The 14,112-nt window shown below is 38.9% G+C and overlaps 1 protein-coding gene across 1 annotated transcript; it reads right to left on the bottom strand.

The window, feature by feature from the left end:
* Window positions 1-330: 330 nt before the first annotated feature.
* LOC121912160 (spermatogenesis-associated protein 48) lies at window positions 331-10,598 on the bottom strand. Its single transcript, XM_042434262.1, has 11 exons — window positions 10,161-10,598; window positions 8,400-8,473; window positions 6,465-6,547; window positions 5,940-6,078; window positions 4,492-4,559; window positions 4,363-4,404; window positions 4,114-4,221; window positions 3,835-3,939; window positions 1,638-1,801; window positions 1,307-1,347; window positions 331-790 (listed from the first exon to the last, which is right to left on the bottom strand). The coding sequence occupies exons 1-9, from the start codon at window positions 10,567-10,569 to the stop codon at window positions 1,651-1,653; spliced, it is 1,179 nt and encodes a 392-aa protein (XP_042290196.1). The 5' UTR covers window positions 10,570-10,598; the 3' UTR covers window positions 331-790; window positions 1,307-1,347; window positions 1,638-1,650.
* Between the last annotated feature and the right edge of the window lie 3,514 nt (window positions 10,599-14,112).

Raw genomic sequence — 14,112 nt, 5'->3', positions numbered from 1 at the left:
CTACTGGAATAGACGTGTCACTAGAAGGAGTCAGGCATGCTTGACATTTAGCCTTTTTATGGAGAGGCGATGAGTAAAAATTAAGATGAGGAAAATAAATTAATCTCCAGCCCAGGCAGGCATTGAGAGATCCTGGAGGATAGTGGCTGAATCAATCATGATGTTTGTGAGCCTGTTTTGAAAAGGAGCCAGTGATGAGATTCAAACCACAGGCTGGAAAATCAGAGGAGGAGGAGGAGGAGGAGGAGGAGGAAGAGAAGGAGGGCGCTTTTTAAGCAAATAGAGTTATGACTGCTATGAGACGGTTTATGCAGTTTTATTGGTCTCAAACACAACAGCAAACATAGAAACGTGGGCACAATCATAAAATAGTAGCAGTAGTAGTAGTAAATAATTCTAAAATATTTTTGACGTTTTGGGAAATACACTTAATCGCATTTTTGACAAGAGTTTGACGAGAAGATCAATACCACTCTTACATATTAAACTGGTATCATTCTTCTCACTCAACTCTCAGCAAAAAAGCAAAGAAGCATATATCACTAAATATCCTAATACTCCTTTAAGTGTCTCACACATCTTAAAAAAGATATATATTGGTGAAAATACAGTCACTTATAAATTTGAGAAGGGTGAAAATGAGTCTCATTAGATGAGATGGTTAATGAGAGATGCTGGTTTCCTAAATTAAGGCTAAAAATCAAGATTTTCCTGCATATTATTGGTGGTTACCAGACGTCAATCACCGTGAGCTGATAAGCCAAAAGGAAGACTGCTCTCACTAGATTTGCTGCAATGAAAAGGAAAGGACAAATCTAAGTTGGTATGATTAATAACTCTGAAATGTGAATGACAGAAAAAAAGTAAGATAATTCAGATGTGGATTATAACTGTGATGCATTAGTGATCACACAACCATAAACTCATTGCAAAATCAACAGTATTTAAGTAGAAATCCTTGTGAAATGTAAATCTAAACAAAATATAGATGAAGAGAAACAGGAAAACCAGCTCATCCCTATTTCCTGTCTAAGCGTGAAGCTGCACAAACCACAGACATAAAGCTATAGCTGGCAGACACTTCATAATAATGTCGATTCGCATTACAGTCACATCTACAGAAAACTAACACCTCTAAATGATGCGTGCGGTGTAGACTGCATATTCTATTTAATATGTGCTTCCTGGGCAAATTAGCTCGGGTTAATAACAAAACGTTATATATAAATGGATCTAATGCATCTATTATACCTGCCATAGTTTTATATAATGTCAAATATGTAACATAAGTGCAGAAAATCCTTACTTCCATCACAGTATTTCCTCTGTTTTGTCCCTCTCTTTGCCCTTCATAACAGAAACACAGAAAATGTAGGCTGAAATACACACACACACACACACACACACACTGAGTGAGTGAATGAGTGAGTGAGTGAGTGAGTGGGAGAGCGAATGTTTAAGAGGACAATGCAAGAGCTCACTACCCAGAGTTAGAAAACCACTCATCTAAATCAGGGAAATTATGATAATGGGGCATCTCATTATTCTCCAACTCACTCCGAATCAGTCACTGACATCACATCATTATAGACGTATTCATATAAACAGATTGGATGGCATAAAAAGGAAGCTGACACCTTCAAAACTTTCTCATCTGCTTTGTCTAATGTCTCCTCGTGTGTTTGTGCGTGAGGCAGGAAGTGCAGGTCTCAGGAAGGGGTTGCAGGGGGTCGTCATGGTCACCATTCGGGACAGGGGCGCCGCATGGCTGAAAACAGGACTCCTTGATTCTTTGATGGTTCTGTGAAAATATCATGAATTTATATGTCAGTCATTTATAAATAATTTTGGAGCAAGTAGAAATCCAAGAACAGGACAAGAATATTCACAGTGTAACATCACATAAGACTGGTGCAGACTGACTACTTAAAAAAATACCCATAGGCACTTGTGTAACGAGTGAGCTCTGGCAGGCAAAAATCCTGAGGATGTCTGACCGTTGCAGCAGACAGTTAATCAATCCAAGCGCTTGTCTTTTTTCTGTTTTGGGGAAAAAATATGGGAGGCCAGCCTAATCAGCAGAGGAAACAGATCTCAGGGGGTGTCGGGCTCCAGGAAAATGGATCTGGGTTGTGAAAACCACGATTACCACGAGCTGCTCTGGATTCAGCCATCTGGAGCTGCCTGCTCCAAAAGCCGGTAAAGTTCGCTCAACTGGGGCCCAACTAGGAAACAGGTTTATACCTCCCTAACAGACGGAGAGCACTCCCAGAAAGGAGGGATGTTTGTTGTCTGCTGCTGCTTGAGTCAAACAAGAGCGTGACGTGTTAAAGTAGGCATTTTATTTCAGCTGGTGGTGAAGTCGGAAGTCTATTTGCAAAAATGTTCTTTTAATTAACCTTCTTGTCATTTTCTCCCCAGTTTTCCAAGACTTCCAATTTCCTGCCTGTCTGTCTTCAGGAGTGACATCCATTGTTTTCTTAACACTTCCAATTACTGTAGCCTCCACCGACGTATCACTAATTTATAACTCACCAGGCCACTCATTCAAAAAAGGTACACATTTGGCTGATGCTAAAAGCCACAATGTTTTAAGGCGATGCAGGCACAAAACAGGAAGAAAGGTAAAAATAATTCCAAATAAAATATAACATTGAGAACATTAGAAACAGTTGATTTCTTATAACTCTACCATTCAACTTACTTGGCCGCTCTTCTGCAATACCTGGCATTCCTAATCTTCCTCATCTTATGTTCTGTTATTTCCCTTGAAATAAACAGATATCTTTTTTTGTCGCTCTAATCAGGCCTAGAAGTGCTACTGTGCACCCTGATTCTTCTTCTTGTCACTTGTAACACAATTATTCAGGCTATAAGATTTTTTTGTGTGTGTGTAGCAGAGATGAATTGTGAATGAAGGATCTCGTAATAAATCTCTGTGAGGGGCTGCATTTTAATTGTTTAGTCAAGATTTTAAGTAGATTCGGCTAAAGAGCCGGCTGGTTTGACATCAGTAACATTGTCTCACCTTTTGCAGTGTTTGAGAAGGTTTTTCTCTCTGTTTCAGGACTATTTAGCTTCTTTCTTCTTTAAAAGATCTTTTTAAAAAGCTCTATATAAATGAGCTGAATTTGCCTGTCAGATAAATACAGACTCAGAAATGTGTCACACATTTTAAATTATTCATTTACTAAGTATAATTCACTGTAGTGTTATTATTACTGATGAGTATTAATAGTTGTATTTCATTTTCAAAGGAATGGTAGTAAAATATGAGCACATCGGTGTGGTGCAGTGTGAGCATAACCTGAGGCATGTCAGAGGAGTGCATTAGATCGCCCTCCAGTGGACAGTTGTGATCATTATTGTCCTGTGTCTTTAAGACATTTACATTACAAATTATTATGTACATTATGTATGTAAATAATGACTAGAAGTGGATGAAAACAATCTCTGTGCCATACAACAGAATATTAAACAGAATATAGAATAAAAAAATATAGAAAAAATATTGAATAAAATAATAATATATTTAATAATAATAAGAAAAACTTTTGAAGTTGATGATCATAAGTTAACTGATTTATAAGTTGATGACATCAAAGAATATTTATATTCTACTATATCAAAAACATGACAAAAACCTTTGAAAAAGGTAGTTTATAGTTTTATAAGATGATTGGTGGCAACCAATAAAATAAGTTGTTTGCTTTGTGTCATGGGTGACACATTCATAACTGGATCACAAATTTTAGAGATGAAGGGTGACAAACATTGGGTAATGGTTTGTTCTGCAGCTCAAACGGCTCCATAAGACTCACTGTGAAGACTAACCTGGGGGAGCATGCAGGACTGCAGACAGCTGGGACAGAGACGGCAGCATCAGCAGCAGAGTGAGCGTACACAGCCTTGCCTGTATAACCAGGGATGGTGGCTCGGCTGGCACAAAAACAAACGTTTACGCATTATTTATTAAAATCTGTTACAGGAGACTGAATATCACACTGTGAGAGGTATTTCAAGAGGGAACAACTCTGTCAGTATCTGTCCTAGTTAACACAGGAGGGTAAAACATTGAATGTGTTGTATGTGTGTGTGTGAGGTGTGTCTCACCGTGCTGTAGGGGCGTACCGGGGAACAATGCTCCTCTTTAGGGTCAGTGAGTGGAAGTCTTCCTCCATGTTGTCAATGTTATCCATGTTTTCAGAGCCGATTGTACCACTGCAAAGACATGAGAACACACAGAGACAGAGCACATACACACATACGCTCTCAGGCCAGCTTGAAGAAACGTGTGGGATTCATGAACTCATCCTAACATGTAAGGCAGTTGTGGCAACCTCTCAAACATGAAATACTCACGTGTACAGTGGAATTTGACCTGATCTCCGACATCCACTGCAGCTGAAAAGAGGAGGAATCAGGAGACCCCTCATTAACATGAATGCTAATGGAAAACAGACGCAGAGTCACTGGTTGTTGGAAACTTACAATGATATGGGTTTCCTGGCATCATTCCTCGATCGAAGCTGCTGTCTGTTCCACTCAGCTCCAACGGACTTGGAAAGAACAACAGATCTTTTAGCAGAATTTATCAGGCATCTACATTAAGAAACTCAATTTGAATGTGTCTTCTCTCATAAGCCTGCACATCTTCACTTTCCTACACACACACACACACACGCACACAGGTAGACATGACTCAATCCCAGTCAGTCAGAGCTATTTTTAAGTGCTGCATGCAGTGTTTAGAGAGGTCTGGCCTTATTCTATATGTTTCTCAACAAATTAGTCCTTCTCTGAATACTTACTGACTTCAGTTCTCTGTCTGTAGCACTCATTCCCAACTTTTCATGTCTAATGAAGATGTAAATCTTTAAAAATTAATATACAGTCACAAATATAGAACAGAAGTAAATTTTGCATGTGTTGGGGACTATATTCAGCGGCACATTAATACACATTTGGTCTGCTAGCAAGTGTTTATGGTGGCAGGATGGTGTTAATGGGATTGACTCCAAATAAACTACTAATGAAGGAACATGTCAGCCAGTGCAACAGTGTGACTCAGTGATGTGTTTTAATACTTTTTTGGACAACAACAACTCTATGACTCAGTGGAATAATATATATCAGGCTTTAGATACACAAATTGTGCTTGTTTGTCAATTCATTGTTTGTTTTTTTCAGTTCACTAATCAATTCATTGTTGGTTTAAGTCTTTTAATGGGACTTGTTGACAATAAGAAATGAAATATCACCAGACATATCCTTCATCTGTCTCCTCCAGCCTATATGCTGCATTTTACATTTAGTGCCTACAGGACAAAATTGGTTTGAAATATGCTTGTTATTTTGTTGAAACATGTCTTAAGGCCCACAACGCAGGAATAGATAAGCGGCGGAGAATGAATAAATGGATGGATGATGTTTTAAGGCCCAATAGAATATTGCTGTATAGCACATAACAGTACAAACAAAGCGCAGACATACAGATTTTCAGGAGATGCTGGATTGAGAGAAATAACTGTAGAAAACTAACATTCAACACTCCTTGAGTGAGGCCAAATATAAAACAAAAAACTTCTGTGTGGGTGGGTTATTAGGAAAGTGGTTTTAATTTTGAGAAACATCAGTTTGGTTTTTATTCTAACAGTAATTACACTCAGGTAACTCAATTACATTGATTTCGATTGATTGTTTATTTCTTGATTCTTGTACTTCCCTGAAAGCCACCACAGGCTAATTACTTCAGCACACTTTTCTGTGAAATATTTAGTTCCAGAAATGTTGTATTTGTTCCTCTGTAATCCACTATTAAAAATCAAATTTCCTCAAATCATTTGTGGGAATGAGTGTAAAACTGGAGACGCCCACAACTGGAGAAAAAGAAAAGAATTGAGCTCTTGTCTTGGCACAGTTTGTTCTGCATGGCTCACCTGCCACAGCTGAGGTTGGCTATTGTAGCGCCTCGATGAGGGATGCTCACTTACTGGGTCAGCCATTTTCTCCCAGGTTGTTGCCGGTGCCTTCAAGCGCCGGGGCAACTTTGAATCCCAACCAACTTCCTCATAACTCCTGCAAATGAACAGGGAACAAAGTGCCTTAAGTGTAATTGATCAACTTGATTCCCAAAACTTATTTGCTTTAATTTGGATTCTTAAACAGCCCCCTTCATTGCACAAAATGTATTGGACAGCTTGTTAACTGGGGAACTAATTCATCCTTGAGGATTTAAGCAAAGCTACAGTTCATCTACATGATTTCATTGAGCAACAATTAACACAACAAGAGGACTAACTGTTCCCTGATGACATCACTGGAGCACAAAATAGAACCTATTCACTCTCAATAACCCTCAAGGCAAAATGTCTCTGTGTGTACTGGACATTATAAATTATGTGGGAGGTGTAAGTTTAGGTCTATCATCCTGAGAGGAGACAGTTTAAGGTCAGTGTTCTGACCTCTGGGTGGCAGAAGTGTATCTGAAGCGTCGAACTGCCAGTGAGTTGTCTGTCCACAGTCTCTGATCAGAAGAGAAGGCATCCTTAAAAAATCAATTTACAGATTTTGTTATTATTTATATCAATTTGAAAATCAGGTAGCAAATGCCAAGAAAAATAGGATATTATTACTGGAAATAAATTAGTGTTGATATCTTTCTTTCCTCCTTACTCTCTTGAGTAAGGAGGAAAGAAATGAATATGTTCATTCATGGGTGTATACTTTTAAAATCAGCATTATATTTTCACATCAAACCTAACATGGTTAAGTAGAGTATTAGTTTTTCAGCAGCATGCCTAATGATCTTAAAATGACCTCTAGAGCCTGTAATGACTGCAAATTTGACACCAAGCACAAATTTATCTGGTTAAAATTCCTGCAGTAATTGTAAAAGAATATCAAGATCAAGACCTAAAGGAAATACAAAATTACAAATGTCTATGAAGAGTCTACAGCCATGCTAACGGCTTTGTGAGGCTTTGTGAGGCTTTGCAAGAGCTGTAACTTTTTTTTTTTTTTTTTACATTATCGATTAATCTGTAGATTATTTTCTCAATTAATCGATTAGTCATTTGATCCAGAAAATGTCAGAAAATGGGGAAAAGTGTTGATCTCTGTTTCCCAGAGACCAAGGTGATGTCTTCAAATGTCTTGTTCTGATATTCAGTTTACTGTCATAGAAGACTAAGAAACCAGAAAATATTCACATTTGAGACGCTGGAATCAGAGAATTTGGAATTTTTTCTTTCCCATCAAAACAGTTGGCGTGCAACAGTGTTTGAGAGAAAGGCTTAAAACATGTTCACAATGGCAATGCTAACATGCTCATTTTAGGCAGGTATAATGTTTACCGTGTTCACCATCTTAGTTTAGCTTGCTAACATGCTAACATTTGTTAATTCACACTTAACACAAAGTGAAGCTGAGGCTCTTGGGAATGTCATTAGTGTCACAGGTATGATTGTTAACTTAAAATACATTTTGTTTAAGGCCAGGGAATCACTAGCGTTATTAGGATTCATCCACCATGAACCATGGACATGTGTAGCCCACCAAATTTCATGGCATTCATGAAACAACATTGGGGACAACACTTAATGGTAATCCATCAGATATTTTTTTATTTGTTTTAGTCTACACCAAAGAAGTGGACTGAATGTCCAGCAGGCCAACATTGTCAGCCTGAGAGCCGCTGCTAGCATGTCTAAAAACACAAATGTCAAGATGTAGTCTGTGTGTATGAAAATCCACGTAGGCATTCTTGAATCTGAATAAGTCAATCAAGCAATTTAATGTTGCATATTTCAGCACAGTATTCACCACTCTCCTCCCACGTCTCAACACACACACACACACACACTGTTTAAATACAGGCATTAATCAAGCCTCCGCTCACTAGAGAACACTTTATACTATTCACTTCAACTGAGTGCTGTACAGCTTCCCCTAAAACAAAATAATGCATGTTAAGGTAATTATCATCACTTCAATTATCAGACTCACAAACAAAATAATAAAGCATGATTATGTTCTCAAAGTGAACGCCTGCCCACTAAATAGTACGCTGATGCGATTTTTAACAAGAGAACCAAAGAGAGGTATGTGTTTATGTGTTACTCTTTCATATTTAATATATGTTCATGTTATGATAGTGAAGTGAGGAAACTAATAACCAATTTGTCTAAAAACCAAGCCAGCATTAGTTTGACCAAATGTCTGACAGTATCTGCACTGCAGTAGATTGAATGTATAAATCAATTTAGAGTGTTTATGTGCTCAGAGAGTTAAACAGGAAAAATAAGGAAAACACAGTATATGTGGAATGTGAATACTAAGCAAGTAAACAGTGTTTTGCAATGCAGTTCAATAGAAAAGTCAATTGAGTGATCACCCACCTGAGCGTCAGTGCTTTTATCAGGAAAACTGCTGTATAATGTTGGTGTCTTCAGTGAGTGTGGTTGGGCTGAACCTTAGGAAGACACAACAATGGGATACAGGCAAGTTGTGGGTTACAATTATTACTATGCACAGAAGAAACTGCTCTCAAAGTCAGATAACCCCGCGAGGCGGGCCTGGGGCAAAAATCAGCTATGGGCCAAAATTGGCCCCTCTTTCATCCCAGTTTCTGTGTGCATGAATCCTTTTGCCTTTCACAGTATCCTCTCATAATTACTCTTTATACCAAACTTCTGAACCACAAATCTAATTTTCATTCATAAATACCCATCAGCCATAAATAAATGGGGGATTAATCCTTCATGAAGCTTTCAGAGAGCTGAGAGAGTGTATTCTTTAGGTTTTACACTATTTGTTTATGGAGAAAAAAAACTTCCACAATCACACTATATTATGATTGCATGTTACATAAACTAGGAATTGAAATTGAAATATTTTTTGTATATTCTGGGTCATTTCAGGAAATGTCAAAAAAAAATCAGGCTAAAAGGATAGTGTTTAGGTGTTTGTACTGCTCTAAGATGCAAAAATGGTTCTAATTTGACCTGAACAGTATGTAATTATCAGACACAGAGCACACAGCAACAAGTGTTATATTAGCTAGTTGTCCTAAAACTATGCAGTTAGCCAACAGTCTGAAGTAAAGCCCTAGCTTTTCTTGGATACTACTAACAGATAACAGAATAAAACCAACATATATTATACCAACACCATGTAAGGCTCCAACTTAGAAACAGAAATTGCATATTATTAACATAATAAAGCAACTTTATTCTTCCTACAGTATCTAAACAATGATAAAAACAAAATACTTATGGACAAGTAGTGCCCAAGGAAACAAATTTAAAAAATAAATAGCAGCAGGAGAAGCCATCACACTGTGTTATAATCCACTATGGCTCATTAACACTGAGGTAAATACTACTGCTGTCTAATGACCAGGAGGGGGCACGGCAGCACAGAGCACAAACACAGAGCAGAGCTATAAAGCCAGCGAATAAAACTATATTATGGTTTGATAACACCAGAGGTCAACGTATAGGCATGTGCAGGAGCCACTTTAAGGCCCTTTTTAAGGCAGCAACATTGTAATTGTGGCATCTTTTTGTTTGTATTGATATTGTTGAGGTTTGATATCTTAAGATTTTACATATTTACTCATAATTTTACTTTTTTTCATTGTCTCAAAAATGCTTTTAAAGAGTAGCATAACGCCCACTGGAAATCTTGTTTGTCCTGACCTTCAGTGGTTTAACTATCACCTTGCTGCCGTTATGTACAGGTGTACTCCTGTTTCTCGTTGTGAATATTAAGTGATTGATTGAGACATTATTGATAGATTGCAGATTATTCCCTTGATTAATTAATATTTAGGTCTATAAAATTAAAAAGTTACAATTTATGAGAGGTGACATTTTCAAACTGCTTGATCTGAACAACAGTCCAAAATTCAAAGATATTCAATTTACTATCATATAAGACAAAGCAAAGCTTCACATTTAAGAAGCTCGAATCAGAGAATGGTTGGCATTTTTACTTGAAAAATGATTTCAATGATTAATAGATTATTGATAATCGATAAATTATTGTTATTGTTGTCTTTGTTTAGGTGGAGATACCTAATTTCCAACTTCATGACTACAGAGTATCTCATATAAATTATGATTGCAATATTATTATATTATCTCCTGTGATTTTACCACTGAGTCTCGCTCTTATGGCTGCATCTGGGATCCTCCTGGAGTTCCAGGCCTTGTCCTCGCTCAGCTCTGTGCAGATACCAAAGGGGTTTGGTGCTGTTTGAGGCTTCTCTCTGAAACCTGGGGGTACCCTCAGAGCAGAGGCCACATGATGGAAATCTATAAATTTCTTTCGTCCTCTGACCCCCAGATCCACCTCTGCTCCTGCACTCAGCTGCCCGCAGGATGGGTCTAACAGGGGGACGTCATCTCGGAGTGGGGCCAAGGAAGCATGCTGAGCAGGAGAGTTAATGCTTCCAGGTTCCAGTCCATCTCTACCAGCAGACCGGTGTAGGCTGAAGTTCAGCCGTCTAATGACATGCAGCTCTGCAGAGAACGGCCTAAAGGGATCCAAAACAGTAGTCATCATTGCTGGTAGAGAAATCCAATGTGTGTGTGTATGTGTAGTTGACAGAGCTGGTCATAGATCTGCTGTCAGGCATAATGATGCAGTGAGCGCTAGTTGCCCAGAGACTGTCTTTGTTTGTTGCTTGGATCAAATTACTGACATGCACAGAGGTCACATGACCTGCTTGGTTGTGGAGGTGTAGAGATTCACATACCAGTACACAACATTTATTCTGTATTTGTTATAATAATGGAGAGCAAAGATGTTATAATCGTCTCCTGGTGTTTACTTTGGACGCCACACATCAATGATTCACCCCAGGGGAGCATTCAGGACCAACAATGTTTCCTCTGAGCTGCTATATTTTGGCACCCCACAACTACTAATTTATCACACTGACTAAATAAAAATGTTTCGTAAGTCATCAAGGGCGGTTGTTGTCCTTGGAAAATTACTCCATACAAATATGTTTTGATGGCAAATAATAATGAGAAAGACTTGGCCCTGCCTCAGGGTTTAGTGAAATGACCCTCCTGAGAGAACGCTACATTACGTCTTGTGACGGGTCAGGGACTGTTTATTTTCTTTGAAAAACTATTTTCTCCTCTAAAGATTCCTCCAAGTGATCACTAGATGGAGTAAAAGAGCCTGTTATGGCAGAAGGTAACATCAGGAACAAGCCTGTATATGTCATCTGTCCCTTATGAAATGACAGTACACAAATATCAACCGCAAAAAATGTACATCCCACTTGGAATATTATGATGATACATTATGACATTTAAAAAATGCCATTATAGCACAACAAGGTGAACATAAACCCACTACTGAAGACCTCAGACCCACTATGAGTCACTGAATGAATATTAAAATTATTCTTCTTCGGGCATCTAGGCTGAACAAGGTAATTTTTCAAGCAGAAGTGCTGTTACTTGGCAGAGAAACTTCAAATGTAGGTTGTGTTTTTAAGTTGAGACTAAACTAAATGAAAATTATGTAAATCACATGGATGCAAAAAGTGTTTTTACAAAGGGTGTACTCTGGTGAATGCGCCAGCTTGAAAGAGCTGTCTGATATTCACTGAAGCAAAAAAACAGCAAATACTATGTGCCTCAGTGCCTATTAATTAGTTTGCTTGGGTTGAAACGTAATGTGCAAATGTAAATATGACATAAATATATACGCATGCACGCTGCACAGTGTAGCTGTGCTTTATATAAATAGTGAAAGGCTAGGTGGCATTTTTCTTGGGAGGGAATTCATGTTAATGTGTCAGGGGCGATGATGCTGATGCTTGCTGATAGATGATTTTTGCTCAGGCTGTCATTAGCAAATGTAAACACCCGAGAGCTGTTGAAAAGGATGTGTTAAAAATAGCCTAATTAGAGTTATTCTGATAACTGAGTGGTGAATATGCCCGACTCCCACACAATGTTCCTCCACAAAGGAGAGCACAAATGACACTTGTGAGATCTGATGTGCGCTCCTTTTGAAATAGCTTTCCAGATTTAAAATAAAAAACAAACAGAACAAACCATTTGTTGAATTAATCTTATGTCTCATGAGAGCTGTGCCGATTGTATATTCATACATTTGTAATGAATGAGGTTATGTAGGTCCAGAGGTCCACATGATTTATTGCATTTGGAGTCCATTAATTATTCCCATATCAGAAATTCCTCCATACGCCATATTATGCTCCCCCAATGCTTTGTATCGCAATTATTTCAGGAGGTTTTTTTAACCAACCTCAGACTGAGGTGACTATATTTTTCGCAGGGTATCGGTGAGGAGTAAGGAGTCATTACCATCGGAGCAGCCCTTGTTACTGAATCCTGTGTTATTAGTCAGCTTGTCTGCCATTCTCTAGACTCCCCCACAGTCTCAGAAATTATTTAAGTCTCACATCTCGCCCATGGTGCCAGGCCCAATGCTACAGTGTAGCAGCCACTAATTTGCGGAGGCTGCATTCATCTGAGAGAAACTGTTGCTCTGGATTAAGGCAAGAGGCATTGTTGTTGCTGCTGCTGCTGCTGCTGCTGCCGCTGCTGCTGCTGCAGCAGAGGGTCATCAAAGCAAAGTCACAGTTGTAGTGTTGTGGCTGAAGACAATATAGGCTGATGCTGCTCTGGGCATGGCATTATTTTTGTTAATCAGACAAGTGGGCTGAGGGTGACCCAGAATGACACCTCAGGATCAGACAGGCAGGGCAGGGAGGAAATATGGCTACCGAGCGCAGGGAATGGATCATCCAAGAGTGGAGAGGACGCTCCAAGTATATACGCAGACAGCATACTTTATCACTGTAGGGAATCAGAGTTTCAATTAGCCAGATAAATGGGAAGAGATGACTGACAGATATTTGTGTTGGTAATACCTCATGTTATTTCTGAAAAAAGCTTTGATGCATTAGGTGCCTGCAGATATAGGGCTACATATATCTCATGAAAGTCATACCTATATCCAGCTGTCTCTTTGTACGCATGAAATACAATACAATCCATACAAAGAGCCCCATCTAAGTCTGATGCTTAATGCATCCACTGCTGGGATTATGTCCGTATGTCTTGTAAACTGATGAAAATGCATGACCTTATTTATAGCATAAGGGCCCTAAGTCATGGCTCATGGGTCGTATTCATCACACTGTAAATGCAGTGAATTGATTAGTGCCCGATGACCATGCATGCATGCAATAGATTAGAGGGCAAATTGGCTGAAGTGAACTCTGTCTCATGCTGTGTGCGGCACCCTCATCCATTTGGAAAAATCCAAACAGAGTGCAGAGATGAAGAGCTCCCATGAGCGGCGGGGGTAGCCATGTCCTCAGAGAGTGGCCGAAGGCTTTATTGTAGTGCTGCTTCCCTGCCCTCGGTTGCTGCAGCTCTCCGCTTGTCACACTCAGTTAGCTCAATGAAGTAATGAATATGCCGCTGTACATTTTTCATGAGGGAGGTGGGAGTGAAAAATCTGCTCTTTATAATGCTTTTAATATGGAAGTTTTCACACACACTCTTCCCCCGCAAAGCACCCTCCGGACTATCATGATGCTGCATGAGCATGATGTTTAATGTTAACATTCCCCAGGGGAGAGTCAGCATAATGCAATGTCACTTTCAGTGATGAATATGTTGACTACAGCAGATATACAAGCAGCTGTAAATCATGAGTAAGTTGGGATAACAGCGGCTGTCTTCTTTTGCAATGCAGACAGGGACTGCAGAGGAAATAACTGGTGGAAGAACTCTTACTGTACAGTCACCTATTCAGGTCTCACATCATTACAGTAATTAATTAGTCTACAAGGAAGCACACCCATGAGCTTCCAAAAATGGAGGACTATTAAGTGTGAAAGGGAAACATAACGTTCCAAAGACATATGCAAATGAACACAAGTGCTGTTCAAAGATAATCAACAAGCAAGTAATTAGGGAAATGACTAAGATTTGGCATATTTGTAACTCTTCTTAAATTAACTATTTAAACGACTTAACATGCTTGGAAACAGGAAAATACTGACATGACACTACTGTCTAGCTGGTGGTTTAGATCAGTGATTTCCAA

The sequence above is a fragment of the Thunnus maccoyii genome, chromosome 14, assembly GCF_910596095.1.
Source record: "Thunnus maccoyii chromosome 14, fThuMac1.1, whole genome shotgun sequence".
Classification (NCBI taxonomy): Eukaryota; Metazoa; Chordata; class Actinopteri; order Scombriformes; family Scombridae; genus Thunnus; species Thunnus maccoyii.
Note: the sequence above shows the minus strand (reverse complement) of the source record. Positions and strands in the feature narration are given on the sequence as shown.

Bases quoted from the DNA above. Each gene is read 5' to 3' on its own strand.
- LOC121912160 (XM_042434262.1), bottom strand. From the start codon at position 10,569: ATGATGACTACTGTTTTGGATCCCTTTAGGCCGTTCTCTGCAGAGCTG. The intron at 8,474-10,160 runs GTAAAATCACAG...TGTCTTCCTAAG, and splicing joins CATAAGAGCGAGACTCAGTG to GTTCAGCCCAACCACACTCA. The intron at 3,940-4,113 runs GTGAGACACACC...TTTTTGTGCCAG, and splicing joins CGGTACGCCCCTACAGCACG to CCGAGCCACCATCCCTGGTT.